This window comes from Stegodyphus dumicola, chromosome 4, assembly GCF_044657685.1.
Source record: "Stegodyphus dumicola isolate Sdum_Otavi_A_Nest chromosome 4, ASM4465768v1".
Lineage (NCBI taxonomy): Eukaryota > Metazoa > Arthropoda > Arachnida > Araneae > Eresidae > Stegodyphus > Stegodyphus dumicola.
In genome coordinates, this window is record NC_140771.1 from 164,966,561 (window position 1) to 164,993,405 (window position 26,845).

General features: G+C 33.4%; 1 protein-coding gene across 1 annotated transcript in view; it reads right to left on the reverse strand.

The window, feature by feature from the left end:
- Positions 1 to 1,551: 1,551 nt before the first annotated feature.
- LOC118200198 (uncharacterized) overlaps positions 1,552 to 26,845 on the reverse strand; it is a 126,227-nt gene continuing 100,933 nt past the window's right edge. The window contains exons 15-22 of the mRNA XM_085815727.1: positions 25,225 to 25,485; positions 23,620 to 23,792; positions 21,060 to 21,220; positions 19,915 to 20,069; positions 18,318 to 18,396; positions 12,943 to 13,096; positions 6,705 to 7,764; positions 1,552 to 1,925 (exon numbers count right to left, since the gene is read on the reverse strand). Coding sequence (XP_085671853.1) covers positions 1,639 to 1,925; positions 6,705 to 7,764; positions 12,943 to 13,096; positions 18,318 to 18,396; positions 19,915 to 20,069; positions 21,060 to 21,220; positions 23,620 to 23,792; positions 25,225 to 25,485 — 2,330 coding nt within the window. The 3' untranslated portion in view covers positions 1,552 to 1,638. The remainder of the gene's footprint in view (positions 1,926 to 6,704; positions 7,765 to 12,942; positions 13,097 to 18,317; positions 18,397 to 19,914; positions 20,070 to 21,059; positions 21,221 to 23,619; positions 23,793 to 25,224; positions 25,486 to 26,845) is intronic.

Below are 26,845 nucleotides of genomic sequence, written 5' to 3' on the forward strand. Positions count from 1 at the left end.
GTTTCTAAATCCCCGGATCCTCGAAGTGGCAGATAAAAACACTCTCATTAAACGGTTAAATGTTTTGATCTCAAGAGTGTCTGTAAAAGAGAAGTTTCGACTGTATAATTAACTTGTAATATTAATCATAAAATACATGAAAGTTGTATCCAGTGACAAATTTATGAGCGTAAGCGGCATTATTGCCTTTTAGAAAAAATGTTTTTAACGCCATAAATTACATACTTCTGAATGAAATTGTTTTCTTTAAAAGTTAGCAGAATTAATATCAGAAAGGCCTACACGCATTTGAGATGGGCCCCGTGACTAAATCCCTGTGCAGAAGCTTTTTTTTTTTTTTTTTTTTTTTTTTCCATGCTAAAACAACCTTCTGTAAAATGATTTAGAACGTTATTTTTAGACACAGGTATAGATACAAAGAAGCACAGGCAGGGTGTTAGAAAAGATTACACGCTAAATAAATATTGAACGATAAATCGTGGCCATATGATTCTAGCTGAAGAAATTAATAGAATACGGTAAACTTTCAGACACGATAACCGTCTTGGTGATATGATAGCTTTTAGTTAAATACACGAAAAATTACATTTTTCAAATATTTTGTCTACATGTGAAAAATAAATTTATGTTCGAATTTTCTTCACAAACACAAAAAAAAGTGTAATTTTTAATCTGTTAAATCGTTTTTTATCCTGCTAAAGCTCTTTTTAAATAAAATAATTGTTTTTGAAATCGAAAAAACGGCATTAAAATATGCGTCAAAATTTAGACTTAATACTTTCCACTCGACCAGAAGGAAGAGTGACAGTGTACGGAAATATAGATTCAAGTGTCATATGAGAATGAATTTTTTGGTAGAACATCGACTCTCGCTAAGAGAAGTCTCCAAATACTAACGATAAAATGACAATTCAGATGGTCATCGTACTAAATTGGACTTGCGAATGATCGCTCAGGGCTACCTTGTGGAGCATTATATCGAGAATCATACTGACGGGAGTCGATTGTAATTTCATATTTAGCATTCCTACAAATGGCATTTAAAAATTCATTAGCATCCAAAGCTGAAATCATTGAGATGTAAGGTAATTATAACATACAACCTTTATTGACTCACATTCGACAATTTAAGAGATTGGAATAAAATTTATCTTTAGCTAACAAAACTTCTAATTAATAATTTCTTAGGTAATTTTGTTATGTGAAAAATGGGCATTTTTTCTTCTTTCGATCAATTCAGCTATGGAAAATATCTTTCTCATTGGTATTATGTTTCGACGGGAAATGTATGTTGCGTACATTTTTATGAAACCTTCTTTCTTCTGATTAAAAGCATCATGGCCAAAAGCTTAATTGATCTTGATTTATTTCTCTAACTAGAAACATGGGCCAACGATGTCATTCAAGAGATATTTATTCGCACGATCTTTGAAACACATCATGTAAAGTACCAGGAAGTACCAATCTATAACACTATCACAATCTTCAACATCTAAAAGTCTGTTATAACCCTTTTGCTAATAATTTCGCAACTTCCCGCAGACACACATCCAGCGATGTTAAGTTTATTGACGTTTTGAAATTGTTTATAAAAGTGTTTGCTCTTTACTGAAAAAATGAACATATTTTTTCTTTCGTTTATGGGGATGATTCGTAAGACCCGTACACATTTCTGAACGAGACGTCCGGTTTGGCGTAAAATAGTTCTTCTGTGCGCCCTGCACCACTCGTCCTTCGGTGCATGGGCGCTGGACGTGGTAATTTGAGACTGTTCTGCAGGATTTTCTTCCTTTTGCTTTTGCGATGCCACTTACAGCAGCAGTAAGCCCCAACCAGTCCCAGGACATGCAACACGGACAGTGAGACAGCTGTGGCTGCGATGGTTGTGACGGATGTGCAGACCAAACCTACATCGTCTTTGTTTGCTATAAAGAAAAAAAAAATGTATCTGAGTTTCCATATACACTAATATAAGCATATTTCAACACTAATATAAGCATAACAAGTAGTAAAGGGTTTGGAGCTTAAAATATTGAACAATCATTTATGATCTTATAAAGAGCAAAACCTGAACGTTGCTCTGAGAGGAATATCTTTTATTCCTTGCAAAATTTCTACAGCATTAAAAGTGTGTTTTTCATGATTCTAAAATATTTGTAAAGTGTAAAAGGAGCTGTCTTTTCTTTTGAGTATCATCAGTTTAAACGTTTTTAAATTGGATGCCTATTTTAAGAAACAAGTGTGAGAATTTTAAGTGCAAAATCATGATAATAAGATCACATTATATAAGATTTTATTGCGTCATCTGTACATGTATGTTTCTCACATAACTCAAAAGTGGTAGCTGCAGAAGATTGAAATTTTCTAAATGGAACTGCTATAACGTACAGTTTTGTATTTCCCAACTTCGTTGCAATCGGTTAATATATAAATATATATATATACTATATTCCTATTCTGTAACCCGACTCGATGAGCTCAGTATTTTTACTCATATATGTTGATAAATTGTGCATTTTTTGTTTTAAAAGTAGTTGAATTGTGTTCCGGTTAAGTTTTTATGCTCTTATGACTTAGTTCTTATGTTCCAGCTAAGGTTATTTTGCCTTTCGTTAATATGCATGCAACAGTTGTAGAATTATCAATAGTTTGAAAGTTTAAGTGGCCCTAGGCTTAACGAAACCGCTATTTTTTTACATTTGGAACCTTTAGTAAAGCAATGAATTAAGTCCGTTTATGCACCAGTATCAGTGTCTTTTTCCCAATAGGGCAGAAAGTTAACTTTGAATTTTGTGCACCGAAATTCAATTGGTCTTTCTTCCCGCAGGTTCGTATTGTTTGCTTTGGCGTAGAAATTTTAATTCTAAAAACTGTTTTCTTTAACTCTTTCTACTGTGTTTAGTGTTTTATCTTTGTCGGTTATTTTACAATTTTTAATGAAGCTGATAAGAGTTTTTATGCATTTTTGCTTTGTCGCGAAGTGATTACTGAATTAATTAAATGAGAAATACTATATCTCTAATGAAATTCGAGGAAATAAGTTTAAATGAAATGCAGCAAAAAATGTGCACAATTTAATAGGCGATAGAAGGAAGTCATATGGTGTTTTCACATCAGATATTTACTTCTAAAAACATTTCTGTACCATTAATGAATCAGAAACTTAAAAGTTGGAAAGATCAATGTGTATTATATGTTTCCACACTTATACACAAATATTAAAGCTATATGAGGCATTTCTAAACACTGCGTAGAACAACATTGCGCGTTTTGCATGCACAAACTAAAACAATGAGTGCAATCCCTTCAACAATCTCGTGGCTTTAGTTGAAAGCGAGCCAGGAAAGTTCGATTTTTATTTTAGGGTAGTAACGGCAACCGGTGGGGCAAAATTTAGGAGCAACCAAATGTTTTTAATTTAGAAAAGCATCGAACAATTATATTTAGGATTGCAAAATTTGTAGCATTTAGGGAGACACCTGGCAGTAGAATTTAGGACATGACAAAGCGGCAAAATGTCTGTCTCCGATTCGAGAACGGAATGTTTCGAAGATTTCCTCTCCCATGTAAAAACTGAATTTATTTCATTATTATTTATTAACTACTATTTATTAGCTACTGGTAAACTGTTTTTTAATACGTGTGTATGTGTGTGTGTGCTTTTTGATCGCCTATGTCCCGTGTAGTATCTAAAAAGCGAGAGACTACAGCAAAATCTTCTCAAAACGTGCAGCAATCAAACGCATTTTGAGAAAACTGGGACTATCTTGCTTTTTAACTGAGTTCTTTCGCCTATGGGGAGATGAATCGCTGAGATCAACTTAATGTGGGTTGACAGCAATACTCATATCGTCAAGATCTTCCATTCAAGTAAGTTTCGTAGCCGCCCTGTTAGCATGGTAGTACAGGAGCTGGCTGCCATAGCCTTGGACCCGGTTCAAATCCCGGAGAAGACATGAATATTTGTAAGTGTGAATTGTTATGGGCGTGCTGAAAATATTGTCGAGCTGAAAGTCTTCTAATGCTTGTTGGTAGGGGAAGAGAGAGAGAGAGACCCATCAAATATCCGTTTCCCGGTGTTTTTCATCAAAACTGGGATGAAGTTTCTCCTTTCTTGCGGCTGTAATTTCATCCTCCTTTGTGGTGTATTTCTGGATAATGTTATCTGCGATATGACGGTTAAATAACCGATTATTCGGTCATTGTTAACGAAAGCTTTACTAGAAAAATATCCGACCATTGGGAAAAAAATAAGTTTCATAGTATTCGAACATGGCTTATGAACAATGAAAATTTTAAATGAATCCTAAATATAATGTAGTGGGTTTCAACAAACATTTCGCTCCTATATCACATTTGATATAAACAGCTCCACAGAGGAAAACGATGCATATCGTATATGATGCGGAGAACCTTTCATGTATTTACACCTTTTATGTAAGAACAACATAATCATTGTATTATTTTCTGTATTAGTAAAGTGTCGATAAATAGCGACACTTCTACTTGAAGTGTCGCTATTTATCTCTTTTCTCCAGATTTCTTTGTCAAAATTGTGTCCTCAGGTTTTGCTAGGAATCCAGCTTTTCAACAGGGCAAGCACCCTGCGCACAAAAAAAAAAAAAAAAAAAAAAAAAAAAAGAAGGGAGGGGGAGTGTTCTATAACTCTCGTTCTACTGAGCCGATTGACAAAATTCAAACTCTCATGTCTCGAAAGCGCGACTTAGGATTATATTAGATATATATATATATATAGCATTGTTCTACCATAGGTATTCTGACACAAAATCGGACTTTTTCTGAAATAACATAACATTTTTTTTTTCCATATTTTGATTCTAAGATTCAAATTATGCCTACATATTAAATTTTGGTAAAATTTAGTGCGAAATTTACTATTACTTTTTAAAGAGAAATTCAAAACTTTATCTTGGCACAATTTTTTCAATTTGCGCCAAGAATAATTCACTTGGCGAACTTCTTAATATATGGCAACCAATTTTCCTTTCCTTTCCATTATGCCTGAGCAGAAAAAGGTACCTCTTTCCTATTTTTTTACATTGTGCATGAGCGGAAAAAAAAGTCACATCGTTCTGACTTTCAAATAATTTTAGCAGTGTAAACTACATTTGATGTTTTATCGCTTTCAACAAATATGCCAAATTTCAAAACGCACCAATATATAAATTCACGTATATCGTCGGAAATAGTGTTTTAATAAAAGTGCACGAAATACAAGGTTATTATTGCGATTTCGATTGTCATATTGGCGTGTTTCTCTTCTATACTAGCAATAAACATGCAAAGAAATCAAAATGGGCAAGGCACCGGCATCTGAAGTGAAACTGATGGAGCATAGGGATTAGAAGTAACTAAAACTAATTGGAAAATCTAATATTTTTTTATGATGTTATACAGTATTTTTTCTCCCTCTTTCCTGTATGCCTTGGAGATGTAACGGTAACATACTCGGCACGTATTCGAGAGGTTCAGGTTCGAGTCCCGACGAGGGTATTGCAAATTTTTCATATCCCCTGCTTCCAAAAAAAAAAAAAAGGTCTCCACAGTAGCGCCCGAACTAAAAGTTGGTGGAGCATAATTCTTCACTACTAGGATTTGACGATTGGGTCCCCTAATCCCCCGTCGCTCTTTAAAAGGGGGCGTATATAAGATAGCAGATATGGGCGCAGCCCGACCCGTATTTTATCATTCTTTGCTGCATGGTGTAACGGTAGTACACTCGGCGCGTATTCGAGAGGTCCTGGTTTGAGTCCCAGTGAGGGCATTGCTCATTTTTCACATCTCCTGCTTCGAAAAAACCTAATGCTTCTACATTGTCATCACTTACCATTTCATCGTTCACCTAGATAACTAGAGTCATTCAACTAAGTGACATCATTTAGTCAGAGTGAAAGATACGCAACTTGTAATAGAGAAAGTATTTTTAAAAATCACTTTTATCACGTCTAACGGGCTCAGTCACAAACAATCTAAAGCAGATTTTACTCTCGATGGTGTAAATTTATATCAACCTTACAAAATGAAAAGATTCATGGTTTATGAAATGACGGTTATTGATGTAGCTTTTACAGTAGATATCTTTAAGGGTCCTGAAGATTTAAATATGAAATTACGAGGAAGGAATCAATTTATCGATAAGCAGTATCAACATACCTTACACTACTATAACAAAAAAACAAAACAAAACAAAAAAAAAGCACTGTTTCAGAAAATCAATTCACAGAACGATTTTTTTCTCAGAGTCTTACACAAATGTCTCGAAATAGACCTCACTATTATCGCCGTACAGAACACATATTTATATTAATGATAGAAAATCGTATAATCTATGAAAGCTTAAATTTGTGATGCATAATTTTATGGTACATTTCTAATGTTTTTTTCATTATAGTCTTAAACACGCACAGTAACCTTTGGTCCGTAACTTATATACTAAAATTTTTATTGACCTTTCAAATGAAAAATTTGAACAACCAAATGCAAAGAACAAAATGTTCTGCACTTGAAACAAATTTCAAATGAAAATCAGGGCAATTAAGTGTTAAAGTATGCACTTTTCTAAAACTTGAACGCGAAGGAGTTTCATTTTCTTGTTACTGAGGTTTTGATTTTCAAAAACGTCTACAAACTGTTTTACAAGACGTTACAGATAAATTTAAAAAAATAGGAAAAATTTCGCTCACCTGGAAGGTTGATACGACTGGGATTTGTTTTCCAAGAAGACACATCGACCCCTGGGTCTTCTCCTACCATTATGGCCAATGATAGAGGTAATTCATCCGGAACAGGTACTATGGTTGAAATGACAAGTTCCGGTGTTGTTAAAGAAGAGGCAACTGTATCGTCTAGCGTTTGACCGGATGAATGGGTTTCATCTGCAGAGCTGTTGTTCTGTTGCTTTGTATTTGAAGTATGGTAATGACCAGATGAAGTTCTGTGTTTAATATCATAATTGCTAACCACTCTGGTATTGGTGGTCTGGGCTTTTTCAAAATCTTCTCTGATGTCTTGATCTCTAGGAGGAACCCCATAATGTGTATTGGCTATCCTATTAGGTCTTACTCCATTCTGCAACAATGTATGTCTATAATCATTTACTTGTCTCGGACTGTACAGCAGATTTTCGGGAGGTGCAAACGTATGGCGTATTAAAGGCTGTGCAGCAGTCCTTGATGCTTGCCTAAAATATTCAGATCTGCCATTACCTTTATTTGGATTTAATCTAGCATTTTGATTAATTTGTCGAGTCTCATTTTCCTTGAATCTAACTGCAGTCTCCACTATAGCTGGTAATTCATATCCCAAACCATCAGTCGTATGATAGCGCCAGCTGTTGGAACTTTTTCTTAATGCCGTCCAGTGGCCTTCATTTGAATGTACGGAAGTACTGCTGGTTTTTGGAAGCCATGTTTTTGAAGGTTCTGTAATATTCCGTCTAGAATGGCTGTTGGTTATCTTCTTGATGGGTGGTGCTGAAGTGAAAGTTCCAAACACTTGTGTAACGCGAGCAGTTTTAAATTTTCGGGGGTATGTGTTAGAAGAGCTGGAGGAATGAACGGAATTTGGTGGCATTATCGAGGACCCAGCTTTATAAGACCTTGTCATGTTTTGGCCATTAGGAGAAGCTGAAAAACTTTCGTTCAATGTACTGTTCAAGCCATTTGTGGTGTCGTTATAATCAGTTACTTCGGTGATGTCTCTCTTTTTCCTTCCAAATGATTCGACATTGTTCACGCAACGAACCTAAAACAAGGAGAATATTTTTTAAACCAGTTCATGCTTACAAAAAGGGATCACTGAAGATTTAAATAATTCATGAAAATGAAAATTTAAAAAATGATATTCTAATGTACACTATCGATGACTCTCAACATTCATGAATTGAAAAATTTTAACATTATTTTTATCAAAAGACGAATTTTACTCAAATACGTAGTTTCCAATTTAAGTAGTTCAAAAAACCTTACTATCGTAAACATTAAGCCAATAGTTAATATTTCTAGTGTTAGTTTATCAGAAGAACAAGAGAGAGTTATAAAATATAGTTTTAACTTCTCACAAACCTCTAAACCCTCGATTCCAATGATTTTGGCTCCTATCGAAAAAGCTTTCCAAAGTCAGTAAAGTCTCAGGTACACAGAAACAAATTATTAGGCATTTTATCGCTCATAATATGAAATTCAATAATAAGCCTTTGAAACCAAATCTAAATGCGAGAGAAAGAGCTACAATACGCGAAATTCATTCTAACTCTGATATTATAAAGGTCGACAAAGGTGGCCAGATAGTCGTCATGGATAAGAACACTTATATCGATAGTTACACTAAAACGAAGGACCATATAATCCGATCCAAGATCCTTCACTTTCCGACCTGTCAAAAATAAAAACTGCGATCAAATCTCCACAAATACTTTGAAGCAACCTAAAACAGTCGCTTATCCCATCTGTTGCGAATTGTGCCAGATTATATGCTCTTCCCAAAGTTCACATAAGTAGTATTCCTTTCCGCCTTGTTGTATCATATTTAGGCACTGCCTCGTGTCCGTTAGCTAAATATTTAGTTTCTATATTTTCAGCTCTATTAGATAATAACATTTGCACCATAAAGCAACATAGCTATAAAGTTGCACGTATTTTACAGAAATTTAACTTTCGGGTCGTTTATTCTCCCATGAATAAAATTCCGAGTTCCATACTCAAGGATCCCTTTCCGGATATGAATTTCTGGGGTGTTTACAGGATTCCGTGCTAGTGTGGTTTAATTTACATTGGTCAAACTAAGAGAGTCTTAAAATTTCGCGTTAAGGAACATGATGTATATGTTAGAAAAAAAAACACAGAAGTCTTCTGTTGCCCAGCATTGTTGGTTCGAAAATCACACTTTCAATTTTTCTGCTGCCAAAATTATTCGAAAAACATCTTCCATTGGTTAACTGGATTTTCTAGAGGCATTTCACATTCAAAAAATTCTTTCTGTTCCAGTTAACGACCCTAATTCCAATCAATCTTTGCCTTCAGCCTTTAAAGAAATTATGTTTTAGTTCTGGTCTCATCAACAGATGGCGCCAGTAGCTTGACTCCTGTTCAGTCTTTATTATCTTATCGTATCTCGTTTATTTGCGCTTTTGCAACTGAGGATGATGGTTTGGTGTAACGATCGAAACTAGTCCTGTGAAAATTTGAAAATATTTATTTGATGTACGCAGTTTATTAGCCGAGAACGTAAGCGGTCGTTGTAATTGATCATTCGCTAACTCTTCAAACCTTAAAGCATGAAATCATGGCATTGAAGCAGTAGAGCGCACATATTGTACTAAATTTCGGCCACATAGTGAAAGCAGAAAGCTAAATTCTAAAACATCAAGAGGCGAAAATCATTATATTAAACAGTAGACTCATAGTTTGTGCTGGTATCATGGATGTGCTTGTAAGCCGTTTTGCTCAAAATGCTAAAAAATGCATTTCCCTATTCAAATGGCAGAAAAACACTTAAGGGCCTCCGTAATAGCGGCGACGATGGTAGTCAAGTGCCCTGCCGCTTATTCACTTGGATAAAAGTACCAGGTTCGATTCTCGATTGATAGCAGTGCAGCATTTAGTTGAATTCCTAAAAAACTTTAGAAAATGTAAACATCAACTGTGAATATATATGCTGCCAATGGTTCAAAAATATGCAGTTAAGGCACTAAAAGTTTTGAACTTGATCTTGGTTTAAGAAGACGATTTTCCTGACACTTCATTGTTGTAGATCTATCACAATCTATCACTCGCGCAGATTTTTTAGATAAATTTAGAATTTTGGTGTATATAAAACATCGACGTTTGATCGATAACCATACCAATTTAAATTCTAAAGCGTACAGCGCTTTAGTTTGGGACTAACTTCCATTTGTGACAATGCCCTTATATTAAAATTTTAAACAAATTTCGAATTATTTAATCCCAAAATCGCAAGCACAGTTACTCATAATGTATAATACTGGATTGAAACTGAAGGCACTCTTGTCTGTTCGAAGATTGGATGATTATCACCTGAAATTTAGCAGCTTTGGAAAAATAATTGAAGGTTTAATGGAATAAGGATTCATTCGGCTTTCGAAAAATCCTTACGCTAGTCCACTTTATTAAAAAAAACAATGGAGAATATTTGGTCATTTCAGGAAATTGAATTCCGTGAGCCTGATTGTTACCCTTTACTAGAGATAAATGGCGTTTCTCAATATGTAACAGGAGAAAAGATTTTCAGTAAAATAGATCTTGTCAAAGCTTAGCACCGAATTCCAGTACCACCATTCTGATATAGAAAATACAGCAGTAATCGTTCACAGGGTCTAGGACTTTTCGCCGTCGCCATTTCACCGTGGCCGTTTCGCCACCAGGACGTTCCGCCGTCAACACATAATTTTCTTTATCTGGCTGCATTTTATCTTGCTGTATTATACTCGAATTAAATTTATTTAGTTAAATAATTCTGTTTACCTTTTACCTTTTGTATACTTAATAAAGGTTGGTTTTAATACATATAGTTATTTACAAGTATGAGATATAAAGAAATTACACATACTTTGTTGGAAAATTATGTCAACATAAAAAAAAACTTGGGTCATACTTCTGGTATAACAGAAGAAATATATTCTTCTGTTATACCAGAAATCATACTTATGGTATAACAGAAGTTATGTTATCCATTTCAAAATTATGCGGGTGCAATAGTCATATGATTCGTCAAAATTTCTTAATATTTTAATCGTCTAGTTCAGAAAAATCACTCACAAGCAGGAAATTCACATTTTGATGAAATCCGAATGGAAAACAGAATTAATTTGGAATCTTGTCAACACCTTACTCTCTTAAAATTAATATGCTACGTGTAACGGTGTATTTTTGTAAAACTGTACGAAAAATTAAGAAAAATATGTCTTGACAGCGAAACGTCCCGACGGCGAAATAGCCACGGCGAATAGTCCCATTCCCTCATTCACATTGCATTATATGAGTACACAAACATTTTATTTGGAAAGAAATGTAACTCAAACATTTCAAAGATTTACTGATTATGTTTTAAGAGGTTTAGATTGTTATTATGCTTACCTCGACGATGTTTCCATAACATCAGAAGATGAAAACACACACAAGGCCGATTTAGAAAAGCTGTTTGAACCCATTCAAGAGCTGTCGAGCTGTGCTAATTTAGCTAAATGCGTTTCTGAACAAAACGAAAACCGATTTCTAGATTTCCTAGTTTCATTGGATGGTATATCCCCATTACCAGAAAAGATAAGAACCTTTAAAGAAATATCTGCTACCTAAGAGTGTAGAGCATATAAGGCAGTTTCTCGCAATATTTAACTTCTACTGTCGTTGCATACGAAATGCAGCTAAGACGCAAGCTTGTCTCTATGATATGGTAAAAGGAAATGTTAAGAAGGTCAAGTTAGAAATTGCATAGGATGATCAAACGAAAGATGTATTTCAAATCTGCAAGCAATTCTTAGCCAATGCTTCTGTGCTGGTGAGTCCTTTTTTGGAATGCGAAACTTTGGTTAGTTACCAATTTTTCAGAAACAGTATGATAAGTTTGGTTACCACTTTAAACTACCAAGAATGATGAACAAAAGGCAATGCAAACAGCCTCAAATGCGTAAGCTCACACGGTGATCTCTACTCTTGAACTCAATATTCTGAACTCTCAGGACTCTGAGCTAAACTAAAAGGTTGATGCTCTCTCTGCTCTTATATAGTTAGTTTTTCCCCGTCTGTCGGGAAATTTTCAGTATTTTTGATTTCTTGGAATTGCTCGACGGTATACATTGATCTGTAAATTTATTTACATGTATACCAAACTCATAACAATATATAGATGCAGAAAAGGTGTTTTATTCTTTTAACTGTTAAAACCTTAACAAATATTAAGCCTTAAAGAAACAAAATATGCGAAAGTACAACTAATCTAAAATCATTTTTGAAAATGTTTTATTTACATAGATTTTACATGAAACAATTTCGAAGGTATCTGACATATATTCCTCTTCTTCAAAAAATTCCTCATATTATTTTTACTGTCCGTGTGCGTATGTGGTATGTAATATGACAGTTGCATGCAGTTCATTTATGATCATACTGTTTGTATGCACGGGAGATATCAAGCAATTTATAAAATATTATTGTATTTAGGTACCACATTAAAATTTTTTGTCACCCATGAAACTTAATCAACTCCCGTAGACATGAATTTCTTTAAATTATATATCATCTGTTCGTAATAGCCGCAGTCAAGAAATCCTGTCAATAATTATTTGGATAATAAACTGGTTCTGTACTTTCCTGTTCTGGTATTATTTGATATCTGGCTTTTTTCAAATCAATCCACATATATGACGAAAAAGCTATAAAAGTTGTGATTTCCTTAACAGCGAAAACAGAAGTAACTGGATAATAGACTCTGATTGGTATTCAAGGCCCACTAAACGTGACAGCATGGATCCACAATTTTAGGGACCCCTAAAAATCCTCTTATAATTCCTCGTAATACTATTTTTCTCTCATAGAAATCAGAAAAATGAGCTTCAGATGTTCCCTCAAAGAACGTTGTGCTTCTGACTGTCTTGATCGAATTTTGCTGAAGGATATCATGAAAGACAATATTTGTGAATTTTGCAAATAATAATCATCCATCGTTCAAAGAAAGGCATCAGTTTTACCTACGATTAAATTTAAAGTGAAGAATACTCGAACTTTTCAAGAGGGTGATGTAATAATTGGTCATCAAAAATGTTTCTACGAAATTATCCTCACATCTGATTTTAAAGAAAAGACGTTCTGAAATTCAACTAAATTATGACTCCGGTGTGCCTGAAAATGAAAATCCTATTTTCTTTCTGAAATGAAGAAGTGCCAGTGTGGGTAGTAAATGACTTACCGTTTTACACTGATCTTGACAGAATCGTATTTGCACTTCAAAGTTGACGAGTCCAGTCGAAGGGAAACGAAATGCCTTGAAATTGGCAAAAAGAGATTTCCTGTCCCTCGCGTCTAAACTCAAAGTTGGAAAAATACTCGGATCAGTGGGACATCTGAAAAGAGACGAATATATGTTAATTTAAAAAAGGATCAATGCTGCTAACTGCCAAAGAGAATTCAATCCATCCTTGAACAGTAATGGAGTAAGAAGCGCGATCGGAAATTTATGTACAGTTTTTGACTTCTCCAAAATAACTTTGGTAGCATCAATATAGTGCTTGCAAAATGCTTTATCGGTAACTTTGTAGAGGAATGAAAATTTTTATGGAACTGGAAATACGAGCTGAATATATTATTTACAGGTCTATGATTATTTTGTGATAGTAAATGATGCGCTAACATCCACCTTATTTTATACCTAGATTTCTCCTGATTTTTTCCTGATTAAGCGTTGGTGGCTCATCAACGAGTTTTTACACATCAAATCTCAAAAGCCTTTTCCAACGAATTTATTTTTAAAGCCCGTCTATGCAGAACCTCACGATTTATATACCTGTTATTCGATTGTTGAATATAATTACACAATGTTACGAGTTCGTCAAAATCTCTTAAATAAAGAGTTCAGATGAAGAAAGAAATTCGAGCCTGTATTGCAGCTCCAAGCGTTATTTACTTTTACTAATGAAAGCGCTCGAGTTCTTAAATTCTCTTTAACATCTTAACACAAGATGAACATCGCAAACTGGAAAATAGCATGCAGGCTCAGTATCTTCTCTTTAAATAAACTGCTTTCAACCCACAAGTGGCTGAGTGGTTAAGATCGCTGAATACTGGTAGTTTGACCTAGGTTTAAATCTCGCCCAAAGTGCTGCCTGTACATTTCGTGATTTTCTCCGTTAAAAAGTTAAAACTAGCCCATTTCCTTTGGGAAGACATTTACTAAAACATATCTATCCTTAGGTAAACAGTCCTCCTGAGTTATTATTCAAATAAATTCAAACAACATATAACGTATTCTGTTCAACAAAGAAAACGTTCTTAGCTTCCGGCGATTTCCTGTTTATGTTATAGCCAAGAGATTATGGCACTAACAGAATTTTCTTAGAAAATCGTTTCCAGAAGTGCAATTTCATAAAAACTTCTAAAATATCCCTAAACTGGTGTAGAATGATCAAATATCACTAGCTTGACGACAAATTATCCTGTTTCTTGAATAAGCCCTATTTCCGCAATTTCCAAAATAATTCCTGTTTCCTGGGAATTTGGAGCTATAAGCCCCAAACAACACTATAAGCCCCGACCTTCTCAACAGATGTCATGATTAGTCATTACGACGGGACGTTTTTTTAAATATATATATTAATGTATATGGTTATGGAAAAAAAATTGCGTTAGTATACAGAAAAAATAAATTAAAAAACATGTAAACTTATCATATATAAACTATCAATTATTGCTGAATTAAAAGCATTTCCAGATTATTAAAAAATAAAATGGGATGGCATTGAGTATATTGGTGTAATAGATGTTTATTAAATTTACATTCAAGTAAAAAAATAAAATTAATTGATGAAAAAGATTGTCAAAATCCCTATAAAATTAAAATGCCTAGAAAAGATGACTTTTTAAAATTTACTAATTATAATCGCTAAGGGAGATTTCGATTTGTTATTTATGTAAATTTTGAATGCTTATTAAGAAAAGCACTTGTCAGCCAAATCCTAGATTAACTTACTAATAAGAATTAATAAGAATTTATAATTAAATAGAAGAAGAAATAGTAATGGATTGTATAAATCAATTCTAAAAGAAAAATTTAATCTTAGTGGTGAAAAAATTAATATAACAGGGTTAAAATTAAATAAGAGTTCTTATATACTTCCATATCAAAAACATAATGCAGGTGAATTCAGTTATTGCATTAAATATAATAATGAGTATTTTAAATCTCCAGTTTATTATAATGCAAATGATGCAATGAAAAAATTTGTGAATTATTAAAAAAAAAGACGCCATTGAAATTAAGAAATGTATTAAGAGAAAAATAAAAAAATATAAAGATACTAAATTTATGATAGGTGTTGATGAATTATAAAACAAGTAATAAATGTTACATATGTGAAAATTATTTTTTCTAAACGATAAAAAAGTAGTTGATAATCGTCATTTAACTGGAGGATAAACCGAGGACCAGTGCACGAAGGATGTAATTTGAACTATAAATTCCAAACTTTTTACTTGTCATTATGCATAGTTTATTTGATAATGATGCGCATTTCTTATATCAAAGAACCTGTGAAAGATGAACTTGAAAGATGATTATAAATTAAGCGTTATTCCTAGTACTGAAGAAAAATATATATCTTTTACTAGAAAATTTGAAAAATATTTAAAATTAAGATAGATTCATTTAAATTTATGTCTAGAAGTATAGATATGATTTAGTAAAATTTTTAAGAGAATTACCTGATCATTTTAAAGGGACCTGTAATGAATATTTGAAACCCGTGTTTAAAGAAACTGTAAAACATTTTCCTGATTCCGTTTTAGGTTTAATAACGAGAAAAGGAAGGAGACATCTTTTCCTGATTTCTTACGCAACTTACGGTTGGCTTTAAGTCAATGATTCTTTTGCGAATTTTTAGTAAAACTCACGACTCTTGAAGGAAGCCACCTAATTTTGATTGCATCTAATGCAGATCGGTTTATCGTCTTTCGGTAAACCACGGGTATAGGTCAAGTAATTTTTACTACACTTGAAACACCATGAAGAATACCGTGCCCAAACCTTTGACAGCAAAAGCACATCATAGTATTTTGACTAGACTTAAATCTTCAGATATTAACTTGCAGATCAAGAACAATTCTGTTTTTGTAGATGTTTTTCCCACTATCATTCGTCGTCAGAGTCGCGAAAAATACTGGTAGCTTCTTTTGTGTTCCTTCTGCATTCTGGATAAACGGCATGACTTTGATAACGGGGTTATCCATCATCACGGGATTCTTTTTTAATGTCTTCAAAATTAAGTATCATCAGGTACAATCTTGATCCCGTTAGTGTCATTAGGAATAATATTATATCAGATAACAATCTTGATCGGAGACTCCCCTTTCAATCTAAATGTGCTGAATTAAACTTCCTCTTTTAATTAAACTGCAAGTGCAAGTTCACGGCCAGCAGCAAAGATGATGATGATCTTGTCCTTAGTTAAAGCACAGGTGTAACCTTCAACACCATGTTTGGAGAACAAGCCTCTGATTTCTTCCCAGGTTAATTTCGGTTTGGAGCAGATGATCGGAGGCACTCTTTCTTCTTTTGATCAGTCACAGAGTTAAGAATTACATCCATGCGATTCTCTTTTTTAGCCGAAGTCTCTCATCACAGTCCATAATTTCCTCAGAAGAGGATCAGCATTCAGAACTTCGAAATTATTTTGGAGCTGCGGGAACTTCTTTCGGGGAGGGTGTCGTCGGGGGCCGGCACTTTCTTAATTAAAGCTAGAATGGTCTGAACATACGACGGCTTAGTGGTTTTCGATGATGTAATTCATTCGTCTTCATTCGACTGTGGCGTATAAGCTTTCGGGTCCTTATTACTCGTAGTGGCTAATAAATAACGCTGGCTGCTAGTGTCGACTTGAACAATTACATGATCAGTTTTCTTAAACTGATTAAGGAATTTATAACCATAAAATTGATAAAATTTCATACCATTTGCATCCGCAAGTCGAATTTTTTCCCCGCTTTACGTAATTCCGTTTTAATAGGTTTCCTCTCATTCAACTTCTGTAGTGAAATCTTCAACAATTTTAAGATTACGAAAATGCTTCATACTATCTTCATCGACCTCTTTGTAACCATAATTATGCAGAATTGTGTTCGACTAATCAATTAACTGAGCGGTAGTCATTATGAATTAGATAAAGCACGTGGCAAATACGAAACAGGGACATCTCAGTAAAAACACGTGGCGAGCACCAAGTAACAGCGTCGAAAAACACAACTTTCACGCATGAAAGATTCCCTGTACTGTCCGGGAGTGGCTGAAGCCTATCGGCCTTCTTATACACCCCCTGTAAAAAGGGATGTAATGAAGACTGATGATTTTGGGAACAAGAAAGCTTTTGACAATTGAAAAAACGAGTATCACGGAATCAGGAAGATCAATTAAAGCTTATCGTCAATAACCTAAAGCACTGGTTTTTCTTAAGCCAGGCTAGTAGATCCCGTTTCCTGAAGACCACATATAGCCCTCAGAACTCTTTTATACAGCCCATTTCGTATAAGCAAAAGGTAACGAAAGAGTGAGCGTTCGCAAAGTTGAAATTGAAAATGAGAGCTGATTGGATAGTTTTTAATCTTAACGGCCCAAAATAATTAATAAATTATCTTTCAAAGAATAATAGCATTCAAAATTGGACGTTCCAGAATAAAGTAAGAAATTATACGAACATATACAGCATCTAAGAAATGTCTACAGTACTCATTAAACAACCAGAACTTAATTTCTATAAATAGAAGTGCCGGAGCCCTAAGGAAATCAGTTAGAAAATGTAAGTAAAAATAAAATGTTTCATTATTCATTATTTATTAGAAAATAATTAATAATTAAAAAAATTAAATAATGTTTATAGGAAAAAACAATTAATAAAGTAAGTTAAATTAGTAACAAAAAGTTAACTTATAAATTAAAATACTGAAACTCATCTTATTTGAGGTTCCCAGCTTGAATTATGATATCGCACAAAAACTGAGAAGTGCCGTATCTGGCATCCGGCTGAATAAAGCCCTATAAATAATAACTTTTTAATAAATATTAACGGCGAAAAAAATTATATAATTTAGTTTTAGACCCTCGAAAGAAATATCAGTTTGACTGCTTTCATAAATTGAAATAAAAACTAGTTGCAAGATTAACTAAACTAGAAATGTTTCCACGTTTTTTGCTTTGTCGAAAAAAAAAATGTTTTTGTATAAAAGAATAGAATTCTTTTAACTACTTAAAAAAAACCTCCTTCTGAAATAAAACACGAAACGTGAATACATTTAATTATCACATTCGCATCAAAGTAAATACATGTGTTCATATTCCGGATGAAAATGAGACTTCATTTAATCCGGATATTTGGAGTTTTACTATATCTGTAAAAGTCCATGACACTAGAGATTGCATATCAGTTTTTCTCTTTGGGATAATTAAAATATTCCTTAAATAATATCACTATAAAATATAACGTTGCTCGATAGAAAGATCACTAAATGTTATTAAAGTACAACTAAACTAATACACATAACCATCCTTTTCATCTAAAATTTAAGGAAAGATCATCTTACCCTGTGCTATCAATTAAAAAAAGGGATTCTCCGTTTTTACTTCTTGCATACAGATTTCTAGCGAAAATAGCGAGATTGCCTGTAATGAAAATTTAAAAACAAATATAATATAATTGTCAAAGAAAAGGTTTAAGAGAAAACGGGATTTAATTAAAGCACTCATTTATTCCAGTTGGTAATATGGATATGGCAGAACTGAAGTATTGAACATGCGTTAAAAAATATTCTGCTAAAAATTTTTCAAGTTTCAAGTATCAGGGGAATAGGAAATTTTTAAGTGCAAAATTTATTAAAAGGGAAAATTTACTAAAAACTGTTTGATAGTTAGTGGAAGATTCAAAGACCAATGCCAAGAGCACCAAGAGAACAGCTTACTCATTTTCTCAATGAATTTAATAATTAAGATTATATTTTAGGTTTTGGTAGAACTAATTTATTATGAAAAAGTCTCTATAATATATCATAATTCATACTATAATTACCATGTAACGTACCATATGTCCAGCAACATTTTGAGCTATAAGATTCAGTAGTTTTCATATGTGTCCCCCATCCCCAAAGACCAGACGTTTGTTCGCTACGTAGCTCTCAGAAATGACCGAATTCATGGATCAATTAATCATTCCGTCGTCGAGAGCATTGAAGAGATCACCGATGTCGACGCTGCGCAGGCGGTCGACAGATATTACGTCTCCGAGGCGTGCCGATATACAGAACTACAAAACATGCATGTATTTCCCGGAATTCGAAGCCAGACCAAAGCTATAGCAGCCATCGCTGAATCTCGGAATTCCTTCTTCAGATGATATACATTGATGTGCAAGTTAACAAGTGTATACTGATTCCGAGCTTCACCTTTCTTCTTTCAATATAACATTAGAACCTGCATGTGAAATACTAGATCTGCGAGTTTATCGTTCATAACAGCGTTTTGACAATGTTGAATTAGTTCCAACGCAACTTGCAGTCAGCAGTTCTTTCCATCTAATCATAGATTTTTTTTCATCTGTGCTAATTTTTAGAGTTTAAAATTAGTTTGTATTTCTCAAAATAAACCCTACTTTGTTTTTGACATTAGACACGTCTTTAATAGCGTCTTCCCAAAATAATAATATCATTATGTTCGTTATATTAAGTTATATTACCACGCATTTATTTGCTCTGATGGGCAAATATTGCCATTGCTCGAATCAAAAGAAAAAATTTACCTTCCCCTTAGCCTTTTTTATTGTTACTTTCTCAGAGTTCTATTATTTAAGATCTTTAATCTGTCTTTGGAAATATGACTATTTAACAAGCTAGGAGATTTAAGAGCAATAAACAGACCATTTATTAAATTCAAATCCTTATTTTATTTCCTAAAAACTTCTCTGATCTAATTTATAACATATTTCGTTTATAAAGATATCCAATCAATGGTTTACATGAAAATTTCTAGCATTATTTTAATTAATGAAAGATGTTCCTGAGGCACTGTTTTACGCTCTTGGTTACAGAATCATTTATATATTTTGTAAGTTTAAAAATGTAATTAATAATATTTTTTTATAATTTATTGAAGATCAAAATTTTAACGTGCTTTTGCGGGGATACTTACTCGCTTGGTCTCTTAGTTCTATACGAAGCATAAGTTCATCTCCTAATCCCACAACTCCAGCATCGCGTCCTGTCCTATCCAAGACGCGCATAACCACGTTTGGGGGCGGGGCAGTGTTCGTTACGATGGCCGTGACGGGCGGTAGAAACCGAGTTCTGAAAAAAAAAAAAAAAAAAAAAAAAGCATTCAATTATTGTTATTATTATTAAAATTCATAAGCAAGCGGTTCTATACGAAAGTGCGCGGAAACTCGTCATAAATAACGAATCATATTACATGTTTGATTTTAATTTATGTCCTTTTGCAATTCATGGTAAATACTAAGGAAAATTTTCCAAGGTAAGTAAGTAATCGTACATCACGCCATAGACGAAGAGGAAAATGTTTCTAATTCAGGCCTTTTTCAGGGAACTTTGAATAATACGTTTGAGTCACTATACTGGAAAAGGCTTAATATCTTTGAATGAAAATTGTTATAAAAATAAAGATGTTTTGTTAGATACAAGCTATAATACAAAAGCTATTTGAACAACCAGAATTTTTTAATTTTTTTATGTCTAAATCGAATAATGTTCTTCAACGTACCAAGTTTGAGGTAGCGAAAGATATTGATGGCATTATTAAAAGCAAGTACAGCAATGTAAGATGGTATCTAAACATTTGACTCAGTTCAAGAGAATTTACCTTCCATTATTAAAATCAAATTCTAATTAAACAGTACTAACGTGCATAAGAAAAGCTGTTTTAAAAATTGGTCAAATAGGGCATAATGGAGTTTACGCGTTAATTTAACTGTTCATGTTAAAGTAGAAGTCTTAATGAATAACATTCTGATGTAAGTTTTACTTTTGTGTAGATAATAGTGTTAACTTTAAAAAAAGTCTCGGATTTCTTTTATTCGTGTTTGAGACGCTTGTGAAGTTTAAAATGGAGATCAAAGCATTCAAAAATAACATTATTGACCAAAAGTCATCCGTGAGAAAAATTAGCAGAGTCTAATTTTGATGACAATAAGCTCCAACATTTATTATCCGAAATTGTTTTGCGTCAATTATTTCGGATAAACATGTATGCATTCTAGTTTAAATTGAAATTAAAAACACCGGAGTGATTATTAAGAAGAAATAAATTGTTGGAAAGCTCACGTGACATCCAGTCCTGGGGATGCGCCCGGAAACAAGCCTCCCAGCGTCACAGTTCTATCCAGAGTCTCGAAAGAGCAAACTACTTTGATTGTCTTGTCTATATTGGTGACGATGACTGGATGCTGCTGGATAACAACCTCATTGGCATAACGACCAGAACCCTAATAAAACAAGAAAACAATTGGTTCGTTAAAACACAATCTGGAGCCAGAAGATGATTAAAATATACAGTACCAGAAGTCTACCTATATCTCCAGGTGCTTTGATTTTTAAATCTATTCTCAGAGAATGTTATTAGGATTTAAAAAATTACGTGTTTTAAGTGGAGAACAATTATTTTTTTTTTATAATATATCCTGAATGCTCGAAAAAAATGATGGATATGGGCTTTATGTTTTTAGATACTAGTCCCATATATTTATACGATTTGTTTTCAAAATATGATAAGGAGTTTATAAAATTCGTTCCGGCACAATTTAGGAATGAGCTTAAACCCTTCATACGCTTTCCATCTAGTTGAAAAGCCATTTTTTAACAACGTTTGATATCAAAGAATCTCCTGAAATTCATTTTATTCAGATCAGAAATTAAACACAGATCTTCACATATTTACGAATCTCTTAGAAGCTGGCAACGCCATGATAATGACACATAATTAAAATATCGTCACACTGTTTATTAAATATTCTTTGCGTTTTAGTAAACTCGAAATAAAAAGCTCCATGCCTTTTAAGTACAAAATAGCAGAGATATTCTTGGTAACTCTTTTCAAGTGGCAATATTTACAAATTCAATCACGAAACACAAAACACACACAAAACGAAAGAACGAAATTCGAAAATGCTCAGTTTTTTGTATATTTTAGATTCTGTGTAAATTTATTCTCGAAAGCCTCGAACTATATTAGCATGAAAAATTATCTAAAATCATTATTATATGTTCTCGAATACTTTCTGCACAAAAAGATGCGGAGCTTGGCTTTGTTATAAACAAAGACTTGTCTCTAAAGCTTAAATGCAAGGAATTTTTTAACCAATTATATTTAATGAATATTGCTGTAATTTCTGCACATATTCATGTCTTTTTATTTTTATTTTGTCTCATACGCTTTTTTTGTTTATTATGCACTTACTGCGCATTTTTATTTATTTACTATTTGTATACTTTTACGATAATTTGAAATTTATTTATTGTGAATTTAGTGTAATTTCTAATGTATGGTAACTTACTGCATTTGTATGTATTTAATTATTTTACGTATTACAAACGTAGACAAAAATTACATTTGTAATTTTTGTTTTTAATATTTACAATTCTCAGTAAATAGATGTTAGAATTATGAAGATAGGCTTAGAGTAAAAATAAGTGTAAACAACTAACCCTTAACAAAATTTGGTGACATCTAGTGACTTCAAGCCATTTTGGCATATTTTGGGAATTTCTAGGAAATACGCTATCAAGAATGTAAGACCATATTTTATGGAAAGTTCCACATATACGTTTAGCCATATACGTTTAGCCATGTTGATACATATACGTTTAGCCATATACGTTTAGCCATGTTGATCCCTGACATTTAAAATGAACACAGAGTCTGTCATGGAAAAAGAGCGGTAAAAATAATTGGAAATTATTGGATTGGAAACAATTGTAAATGCTTTCCTTACCCGCATTGCACTCTTCATTCATTCTTGAGTCACTCATTTACCCAACAATAAGAATATTTTCTAATGTATCCTGACATTTTAAAAGAACTAAAACACATCAGTTTAGTTGATTTTTACCAAAGACAAACTTAGAAACTTGCCATCCAGGCAATTTTGAAGCGGAGTTAATGAGCAGGCCTGCCTGACCGATATGCTTATTCTGCCCCATATATGATAGGTTGCCTCTATGTCGGTAGTAAAAAATGTAGGAAAATTTCTGGTAATGCTGTCCTCTCTTCGGAAATTCTATAAGCATTAAGTTTCAGAAACCAAGAATTAATTGACATGCAGACTCAGGAGTTACTGAAATTAATATTCAAATACTGCTATATCAGATATTTCATAATCTGAAGTACTCGTTCCTCTACTAAATCTAAACATTATCTTTCTCTTTTTCTTAAGTTTTGCTAATTCTTTTTTTTTTTTTTTTTTTTTTGGCCTTTCTTTTTTCCTTACCTGTACAAAAAAAGTTAGTTGTTATTTAATTTCAACCTGCACATAAGGTTCAAGTTTTCTTCTTTAAGGAGATCCAGAACGCAGGATGTAACACTATTGTACTAACTAGAAGTTTACCTCTCCGAAGAGGTATAAAATGTTATATTTTGCTCTTACAGAAGCCTTTTAAACATAGTGTTTAAACAGCTTTTCATCAAATTCTTCATCTTATTTCACAAAACTATGTTCCGGTAATATAGGAAAATATATGTTGTGGAGCAATATTTAACAAAATAAAATTTGTAATTACTATGTCCTTTGTTTGTATACATTCCTTCAAATAAATATTAAAAGCCATTCGAATAATTATATTACACTTACAGACTATTATCATACAAACAGGAAAAAAATTGTCTTACCTCAACGAGAGTACCACACCTGGAGCCGAGGGATATTGCAAACAATAAAGTAGTCTGGCCAGTTCCCACCATGTAGCACTGGGTGGGATTACCTTTTGCGTACACCCTACCATGGAAGGGAGTTCCGAAGTTGACTGTCAGAAGCATATCCTGCTGATTGCACTGGACACTCACTGCAGATATGAAAAGAATGTGAAACATTAGCCTGGTATTGCCTATAGACAGTTTACACTACCGTATCTTGAGTTAAATTTTTGACACTATACTTGCATTAAATAGTACCCGAATAAACAAAATGCATGCATGCTGGTGCGTGACAAAGAAAAGCACTTAAATACTGGTTGAGTTACACATTAGTCCTGCCTAATTATTTAATATTGATGTTGTAACAATTACTTTTTGAGGTTGAAAATACGTTTAACGGAGTATTGCAAACTTTTGGGGGCCATTGCATTATGTTACGCTGTTATGACATTCACCATTAAAGCAATTTAACAAAAATTTTCATTGTAGGAAGCGTAATTAATTTCGCACGCAATTTCAATATGAGTTAGTTTTCAGAGTATTATACCATTCGACATTCTGTAAGATGATTGTTTTATCTTTTAAATTAGTAAAAAAGTAACTCATTGTTTTGTGATCTATCAGCTGGAAGACAATACAGCTTTTTTGGGAGAAAAGAATTTTGAGTAATGATTTGGCATTGTTGTTATTATCCAAGAAAACTCATACATCGTTTTTCAATGACATATTCATAAATGTACAAAGAATTACATTAATATATATATGCATAAAACTTTTTAAGTTATGTGATTTTAATAAAAGGCTCTAAAATCTTTAAATAGAACAAAATGAATAATAACAAAAAAATTTCCATATATAAATGAAAATAATATCATAGGGCAGCTTATAAATCTAAATAAATTGAATACAATCTTTCTATGCATTAGGCATTCAGTGGGAAACTGGAAACGTTTTATAAAAATGGCTACACCGATACTCACTGTCATGTCACTATTGAGATCGATACTCACTGTTATGTTGGCTATGACATGCATTAACGTTGAATTACTAATAGGTGGTGTTATCACATGGTATAGTATTAATGGGTGGGTATGAGTGCAATAGTACATGGATTATGCCCTAAATATTAGGAACAATTAATTGCAGCACTGATAGGGATATTTCTGACGATTACTGATGGGATTCTGAATGGTGATATTCCCAGATAGCGACTGAGTATCAAAACTTAAAAGTATTAGTAGAAAACAAGGTTCAGAACAGGAACAAGCATAACGGACACCAGACCTTTACCATATGGCATTGAAAGTACTATCCCGCGGCGTTACTAATCTAATAAAACATTCGAAATAATCCTATCTTTCCAAAAGATTTTCAATATAGTTATCATTTTGATGGGTACGTACACCAAAACAAAGATCTGCTGTCTGTCACTGTGAAACTAAGGGCAAAACTTTAGTTCCCGTTTGGGTACTGAATTTCTCTATCCTCTATAGGAGTAATATTTATCTTTCTATCGTATAGCTTTTGTGTTTAACGAACATGAACGTAAAAAGGATTGCAATCCTACTACTCTATTCTTACCTTGTTCACAGCTCCCCTTCTCGCTGTAGATGGAATTGGGCCTAGGATGTAGTCCATCTGGACCAGGTTGGATACTGATCAGATCATCGCTGCTGAGGGCGCAGTCTCGGACCACCGTCTCGAAGTTGAGGGAGCGGCAGACAAACTTTTGTTCAAGATCACACTGACGCTGGCAGTCGGCCAAGCTATAGGCCCTCGAAAGTCTGTCGATGTAAGGGAAAAACCTGTCGGGAATGGTACGATATTCACAAGTAGCCGGCTCTGTGGTAAAAAGAAAATGAAAAAAAAAAAAAAAAAAAAAAAAAATTTATGATGAGCATATATTTAATAATTAATAATAATAGTTTTTTTTTTTTTCATTTTTTTTAAATTTCAGATAACAGTAAGGTAACTATTTCTGTGTTACTATATCTTTGAAACTCTGCCCAATATCAGTTTTCGCAAAATGATCTGGACATCATGAAATCTGTGCTTTTTCCCGATTTCACGAATTGCAAAGACTAGCTACACTGCGCTTTTTATATAACCAGAAATGCAACTTACTGTCTCCGAAAGTTCTGATTTTGGGTGTTTATAATATCCAGATTCTAATCCTGAGCGAAGCATGAACCTTTATAAATGTAGTTATTTTCAGAAAGAAAGCTTTTAAAATTCTGTCCGTCTGAAAATAATCTCAAGAAATTGATAATAGAGGAAGAAGGGTACTAAAATTTTCGCTTCCATTTTCTGGTCTGCTCTCGATCGAAGTTGTAATGGAATTTACATAAGCCTCGCTGGCTTTTCTTTAGTTAAATAATGTAAATCCTAACTTCAAATGCTTTGCTGTAATGATAATTAAAGTTCAACTTTAATGTAGAGTTACGTACAATCTTTAATTATATTAGGACGAAATCATGCTGTAGAAATATTTTATTGTGCAGTTTTCCCAAGAACTCATTTCTTATAAAACAGAGCACGATTAAGAATGCCTAATCGTTTGTGGCCTATGGGACATCCTACACATATGTGCCGCAATATCTCTATCTAGGATCATAATATTTCTCTTTGTGCACTTAAATACATTAACATATATTACGTATAATGCAGTTAAAATATTGTGTTTTATGAGCAGCAAGAAGTACAATTCAAAATATAATTTAAATACAGTCATTAACATTCATCAAGCACGTGTTGTGGTACAGTTTGTACGTCAGAATAATTCAATTAAAATTGTTTTCCAACTGTCGTTGGCATAATACCAAACCCATGAATTTACAAAATTATTATTTCTAAGAGAAACATGATTAAAAGTTTGGCATGAGCTTGTTTCTGAAATACATAAGCTATGATCTCTTCACAGTTATTCTCAAAAGTATACTGTAACATAGTCGTAACTTCGTCAAATAAACAAGACCTGTTCTAGGCTAAATATTTACTTATATATACAACTATGCACAGATTACATTTTAGAAAAACTTTAAAATACGTTTTGACTACAGTAGAGCGCGCAAATTAGCGTCCGCTCTTTTCTCTTCCACATCTCAAACTCCTCTTACTCCCACCGGGAAAAAGTCCGCTCCCCTCTTCCGGCGAAGGCGAGAAGAGGATTCTCAGTCCCTTCTTTGAGGGCCCACCAGCGGCC